Source organism: Morone saxatilis, unplaced genomic scaffold (assembly GCF_004916995.1).
Source record: "Morone saxatilis isolate NCDOM2014 unplaced genomic scaffold, NCSU_SB_2.0 Contig15, whole genome shotgun sequence".
NCBI classification, from domain to species: Eukaryota; Metazoa; Chordata; class Actinopteri; family Moronidae; genus Morone; species Morone saxatilis.
The window spans coordinates 103,586-111,448 of NW_023339707.1; the positions used below are offsets into that span (position 1 = coordinate 103,586).

General features: G+C 37.8%; 1 protein-coding gene across 2 annotated transcripts in view; it reads left to right on the plus strand.

Moving 5' to 3' along the window:
* The first annotated feature begins 5,186 nt into the window (after positions 1–5,186).
* LOC118324397 (solute carrier family 2, facilitated glucose transporter member 1-like) overlaps positions 5,187–7,863 on the plus strand; it is a 9,811-nt gene continuing 7,134 nt past the window's right edge. The window contains exons 1-2 of one of the 2 annotated variants that reach the window (XM_035656719.1): positions 5,187–5,202; positions 6,697–6,794. In XM_035656719.1, coding sequence (XP_035512612.1) covers positions 5,187–5,202; positions 6,697–6,794 — 114 coding nt within the window. Of the gene's footprint in view, positions 5,203–5,809; positions 5,828–6,696; positions 6,795–7,863 lie in introns of those variants that run through there. The other variant, XM_035656720.1, reaches the window with a different exon arrangement.

Sequence of the window (7,863 nt, forward strand, 5' to 3'; positions counted from 1 at the left end):
GCATAGTACAGTGAAAAAACAGTTAAATAGGTACATGAGAGAATAAGATACACAACAGCAGTAAGGTTTCCAGCCCACATTATAGTTCACATACACTATGGGTTAAGACATTTTGTGTTCTGTTAGGGAAGTTAGAAACACAATGCCATAGGATGGATGAGCTGAATTTCACACACATCACCACCAGTGGATGGCAATGCAGCAATTTGGGGTTTTCAGTATTTTGCTCATAGGATTAACTTCGACACGTGCCAGGAGGATCGAACCAACACCTTCCGATTGGGGGACGACCCGCTCTACCTCTGAGCCACAACCGCCCCTGTGATCAGGGGATACAGACTGTAACCTGTTGAAATAGATGATGTGAGATGAGTGGTTGCTAATATGGAAAGAACATGTCAACATACCCTCTGGTTGTGAATTAGATTTTTTCCAGGTGTAAAAAAGATATTATATAGTGTAACCAGGATGTAGTTGGTGGAGCAATGTCTGATTTCCAGTGTAGGAGTATTCTTCGAAAACCAATTATTTTAGTTTGTTTGACAGCATCCCCAATAGGAACCCGAAAAATAGCAAATTGAGCTATGACTTGATTATGACTGTCCCTAATATGTCGGACATAGTGTCAAAGAAGGCTTTCCAAAACCCAGCTAGCCCTGAACACAACCGTTGCACACATCAGGGTATATTTTAGTATAATTTTTGTATTACTGCCTCAGTTAGCCATCAGGAAGCTCTGTAAGTCACCTCAGTACTCGTTAGTGGTGTCGTCACACTGACCATCGTCTGTTTGTGTTTAGCCCTGGTCCAGTTTAGTTGCTGTTGTTGTGGTTTTGTATAGTTAATAGTGAGCCCAAGCCCCCAGAAACACCCTTTATGTTGTCTTAAGTTGAACATTGATTGATAGGTGGATGTTATAATATTATTAGTATATAATGGTGATTTTAACTTAATACTAACATCAGCATTCTATCATGCTTACAGTTAATTTAGGATTCCTTCTCTCTGGACAATGAATGCGTATTAAAAATGTCTAATAGTTGAGATATTTCAGCCTGGACTGGCTGAGCTGTCTGGCCTGAGCACCGGACATTTCCATCAATAGAACTATGCAGCTAGCATGGTTAAAAAAGCAGAAAACTTTTAAGAAGAAAACTTTCAGTTAAAACAGTGGGCCAACCACCTTTGACATGTTTGCTTTAAAACAGATTTCCCAGCACAGTGTGTTCATATTATTTTAAAGTTCTGTTCTTCTTCTTGTGTTTGCTATTGAATTCTGATGTTGTATTTTACTGTGGTGTCCAAAAGGGAGTTATCTCCACTGTGTCATATAAAGTCCAAATCCAATAAGTACTAGAATAATGGAAATGTGCTAAATTACTGATTATTAAAATATAATTGCTTTGAAATGCAATGGGCATTTATAATTTTGGCTTTTCCTCTCCCTGTAGCCATTAGTTTGGCATTGCAAATTGTTACACCTAGGAGCAAATTCCAGACATCATGTGCATCACAGATTAACACAGTTTCCAAATTTTCCACACAAAAAAGGAAAGATGGTTCAACTGCAAATTGCCAGCACTATAATGCTCCGTATACAGTAGACAGTCTTATGACATTTGCTTTTTTCATTTCTTAACCTGGTGTCTGTGGACCCCTAATGCTCCATGCCAGTACTACAGGGGGTTTATTTTTTTGCCTGATTTTGCTAATATAATAATTTCCCTTAATAAATGTATATATCTTTGAATAACTAGTCCTACACTGCTTGAGACTCGACTTGGGGTACATCCCAAGTCTCTTATTTGACATTTCCTCGCTCCTCGTTCCTTGAATTGGAAGTTGTTCTGGTCCGCCATCTTGCAGGCCACCCCAAAGCGCTTCTTTCTGCACCGAGGAGAGAGGATCGGGGAGCCATCTCTGAGAAGCTATGAGCGAGGATCCATGGTAGCAGCCTTCACGGAATTCTTTTTCTGACCCACGCCAGCTATATTATTTTCCCTGAAACATTTAGCCTAATAAATATTTCCAATGTTCAAAAGACACCACATTCATATCCTGGGTTATTCAATACTGCATTTACAGTCACAATATCAATTAATACAGATGCACATAATAAACAAATAATGTCTCGCGCTAGTTTTCAGGTGATTTCTTTATTTATTCTGTGTTGTAATGATGTAGCCTATGAGTGTTTTCTGAATTTACTATAATGATTAGAGAGGATGCTGTCAGTCATTTTAAACGTTTCCATGCGCATACTAATGTCACTTCAGCAAATACTAAACAGCAAAACTGCTGGGGACTGCTGTTTTACTCTAAACAATTTTCCTTGTATGAACCTGGACTGTGTGTGGGAACTTTCGGAGGTGTAAAATATCAAAGAACATTAATTAACAATTAACTTAATTAATTAAATTATCAATGATGTTATGCTACTATGCCTCATGCGTATTTGCGCAGAATGTCTCTTTTAATGGGTGAAAACTATTATTCAGTTCAGATCTCAGTTACACAGTTTTAACTGTGATCTGCGCTTCACTATAATGCAGGTTGTTGTTTATGTACAGGCAACAGGCTACTGCTCTGGTACTGATAATGGTGTATCTTTATTATTATTTTTATTATTATTATTATTAGCTTGCTGTCATCAGAAACTGACGTCTCTTCATGTGACGCTTTAGAGTAAAGGACGTCTCAATTCTCTAAAAACATATTTCCTCGTTCCTTCCTTTCTTGCGTCTCTCCATGTATCCCTGGAAAAGACGCAAGTGAAGGAAATGTGGATGCAATTAAGCGACATGAGACACACCCTTGAACTTGGAAGTTAAAGATTTGTGACTTGACTTTAGACATGATGACTCGAATGAGTTGTCTGTATTTATTTTATGTTATAAGTTTGAATATTAAATATGAAATATTTCAATGTTCAACGTTGACATTACAAGTGTCTGCAAAAGCATTGCTTTGTCCATTCTGGGTTCCTGTAGAAACCAGCTAGTTCTGCTCCATTCTGTTTATCATATTTTTCCTCCCTTATTTCTCATATTGCATACACACAGATTCACATGTAAATACACAATATGACTATTAAATTGTATTAAAACTCCTGGATAACTATTGAAAATGTTCATAAGTTCCATAGGAAAAGACACATCGCTTGAATAACCTGTGTTTAGTGGCTCTAACATCAGGTCACATGTCAAGCATGTTGGCATCAGTGAGAGTCTCCACTGACTCCACTGAGTAGACATATAAATAGCTACTGTGCTCAGAGGATTAGCAAGAGAGAGCCACAGCCTCTCACCTGGACCAACACGAGGGACTCCTACACACACACAAACACACACACACACACACACACACACACACTGCTTTAGTGTATACAGATGTTAGATTGAGTCAGGGGCCTCTGACTTGGCTAACCCCACAGAGAAGCCACTGGCCACTTCTACACTGTAAAAAAGCCAACTTTTATTTATTAAATTTTTTACAGTGTATGTGAAAAATAGCACTGGAGTGAATAAATAATACCAAAATGCAAAATAAGTAAATTATATCATGGTCTCTGGTGTATTCACATGTTTAAAATGACACAGGGTCACATCTCTGAATGACTCCAGTTCCTGCATCACATTACATTCTTAATGAAGAAATTAAGAACAAAATAAAATATCCTATTCTCCATTTGAAGAATGATTTTTACACAATGTATGTGTGAAAATCACACAGAGAATTATCAGACTCCATAGTCCCCATCAGCTCTACATAGCTTTTCATCCTGTTTCATAACTGTATAATTAAAAATGGTCGTAATCTCTGTGACATCCCCCATAGTTTTCTGAAGAGCTGTCATGAAGCACAGTGTGGTCGGCTCTTGCCGTCGCCATCTTGGCAGTCCTGACTTCGCCGTCCTGACTTCGCCGGCTCCCGGCAAAGAGGTGGAACGTGGGTGGAGCTGAGACGGGCTGAATAAAGCCTGGTTACAGCCACCTGTGACGGCACCCACCTGTTATTCAAAGTAACAGTCCACCCCTTAATTATGCATAACTTTTAGCCTTAATATAATTTAAACAAGGGATTTATAGAAAAATTCAATTCATGAACGATAATCATCTATCAACAATCAACTATCTTCAAGCCTCCAACCCAAAGCATCTTTATATCTTCTTGGGCTCTGATTGGTTGTGGATTCTTGCAAATACCATTATGAGTGTTAGGAGAAGCCAGAGGAACCAGATTTTTTCACAGATTATCTGTCTAAAGGTTAAAGTTTCAGCAAATATGAGAAAAGTTATTTTCATAAAAGTTATCCACTGCAGCTTAAACTAAACCTATATTCAAATGGTGCTTTAAAGGGGTACTTTTTTATGTGTAAATTCAGTGGATTTCCCCTTTTAAGGTCCAGGGTGTAGGATTTAGCAGTGTAGTCGCAGATTACAACCCTCCCTTTTCCAAGGGCATAAGAGAAACTACAGTTGCCATAAAACGGATGTTGCAATCTAGAGCCAGTGTTTGGTTTGCTCTCGGCTTCTATAGATACATGGCAGAAGAAGACCTTCTCTCTCTGTAGATAAAATCGCACTAACACTACACTAATGATAACATACCTATACATATTATATTTAATTTCTGATAATAGATCCCCCTAAATGTTACACACAGAATGTTATGCACCTTTAATGGACTCAAAGTAAAATAATAATAAATAATAAAACAGCATTCTAATAACTAATGTGACAATCCAGTCCCATCATGTTTATTATTCCTGTTGTGTCATCAGCCTGATACAATATGTGACAACACTATAGCTATAGATCGACACAAGCTGTTATACTGTATGTGTTACTGATCAATTGAGAAGATGTCTGTATCAGTGTTGGGAGGATGTTTTATGTCAGGCTCAACGTGTTTTACATTTATGCCTCTGCAGGGCTGGATTATCTCAGTAGGGGGCAAAAACGACAGCTGTAGGCCCCTAATGACCTGCCCCACCCCACCCCCAATTCCTTTATTCTCTGTGCAGAGCATATTTACCCTGTGTTCATTAAATTCAAATGGTTCATTGCATTTTGAACAAAAGCTGTCATGTGTACTACTTAAAGACAAAATAACACAGGGGCACACAATTAGAACTTTAAAATGTCATTTTTATTTCATTGTCTTGAAGATATCGATCATCAACCATGGATGAAGGCGGGATTACAGAAAAAAGCTGCAATTTTGGGGGTTTAACCAGCTCACATGTACACAAATAAGTAATGTAAATAGTTTGTTTATTTGCTTTGATTCTTGCTTTGTTTTTTATTTTACAAATTGTTTTAAAAAGGTATTGGAAAGCTTAAAACTAAAATATATTTTAAACAGGGTTGTCCTCTTTCTATGTGCTCTGTCCTTTTTATGCCATATTTAGCATTTAGTTTAACTTTGGAATACATTTTTGATCCATACCTAATAGTAAACCCAGAATTAATAAACTGTTAATGTTAACAATTCACATGTTTGTCTTGCTGTGTTTTCTTCTCAGCCAATCAGCACAGTGATTCTCCTATTCCTCTGGAGGTGCGGCAGCCCATCAAGATCCACTTAGTGCTGACGTCATTAAGCTGCTTACTGCAGCAGGTGAATGGAGAGAGAAACTGAGAAAGATTTGTTTACATTGATGTTCGACTAATTGATACTGCAGACTGCAGCATGACAACATGTTTTTGTAGAAAGTAGAATATATTGATCTGACAGATTAGTATTGATGTGCATTCTTTCAGTGTGTGGAAGTGAAGTCTGGAAGTGAGTGATCCAAGCAGGCGGGATGGAGAGCAGCGAGAAGGTAACTGCTGTGCTATCAGTACATGACACTGTTAGAACCTCAGTAGTGACTGATAATATCTGACAATAGCTATAGTATCTTTTATAAATTCATCAGTGTTTCCTAGCCAATAACAAACTGTAATATGTGAGACAAACATGTAAGCCAACTGCGGGGACAAATTTACACTCCTTCAACCTGATATAAATCAGAGGCTCCCAAGCTGGGGGTCAGAATGCTAAAGCTTCACAGGGGGTTGCAAGGCCTTCTTGATTTTAAGGGGTGTAAGAAAATATAAAAAATATACACAGTAGACCTATACCTCAGCAGAAACAATAATAAACTTTTGATTATTATTTAAGATATAAACCTTGAAAACCTGAACACAAGCTAAATTCACTTCTTGATAAACAGCCGGTCCTGCATTAGAAAAGAAAGGAAGAAAACACTGAATTTGTCAAAAAATATATAAATATATATGTATAAAAATATCCCTAAAATCATCAGGAAAACTCATCTCAGACATAATATTAACAGGAAATGCTTGCTCTGTTCGAAATTCATCAAAATCGCTCATTTTACACAATCTTCCTGCAGTTATTGTATTTACTGGTTGGGTTCATTGTACAATTTATGTTTTTCAGTTGTTCTCTATTGTTATTGTCATGCAATGAATATAATATGAAATATCCATGACTAATGTCACTTAGTCAGTTTACTCAATGAAAGATAAGGGGCCCCTTAAGGAAAAAGGTTGGGAACTGTGTAAAATTACTGTGAAATTCACAAGTGAAATATTCTTTGAGAGAAACTTAGAGACCTTTACCACGTACATGTGTTAGTTGTCTCCAGCTAAATCCAGACCTTTATATGTGTTTCTCTCTCATAATAACAGGTGACACCCCAGTTGATGATGGCTGTCGGGACAGCTGTGATTGGCTCCTTCCAGTTTGGCTACAACACTGGTGTCATCAACGCTCCCCAGAATGTGAGTATTATGTTGTGTAAGAGATGAGTAAGAAAGGAAAAAGGACAATGATGAAATCAGATGTTCAGCAACAAATAAACTATGATTATATTGGACAACCAATGCTGTCCATATTCACATTCTGATTAGTGGACGACCTGCTCTGCCTCTGACGCCCCCCTTAACTCTGGATGTGCTACTACCAGCCATAAAACAGCAACAGAACTAAATCTGGATGAGGTTTATATTACAGATGAGGAATTTAATCAGGTTAACCTCAAGACTGTCTTCTCAAAATTTCATCATGTGTAAACTTTTCCCACTAAAGGTAAAAATACTCTGGAACACCCTCTCCCATTTGGGTGTCAGACCATATCATTAAGAGTGAGATTGACTACAGATGACTACAGCGCAGCATTGAATACAATCTCTGAGATCACTAAAGAAAGTAAAACTGAACAAAGACCTGCTTTTCACCTTCTGACAAGACAAGCTTTGTAGTGGGTCATTTAATGTGCCCAGAGAGTCAGACTCTCTAGGCAGCTGCCACCTGATGACCCTAGCTACAGATCCTGTTGTCTCTATAGAGCCACATTTTCCACCACCCTTTCACTCTTCTGCCCTCTGGACAGCACTATACGTACGCCAAGGCCTGCAATGCTAGATTGGGGAACATTTGCTTCCACAAAGCAATAAATCTGCTGAACCAATAAGTGCACATTTAGGACTTTAAGACTTCTCTTCTGAGTAACAAATGTATGCGCATGTCAGTAATCTTTGTAGCTACTACTTAACTGTACTGTACTGATATGTTTGCACTATCTGCACATCTGCACATTTTATACAGTACTGCATTACTGATACTGCTTACTGACTGCTTTGCCATGTTTAAACACACCCATACTGTACATGGACCTATGCTCAATCACACATTCAAAAACATCTAAGACTCATGCATACACGATACGCACAGGACCGCTTTTTTTTTATCCCTATTTAGCTATATAACCTTTTATTTATATTTGATATTTTTATATTCTAGATTAGATTAGATAGATACTTTATTCATCCCCAAGGGGAAATTCACAAC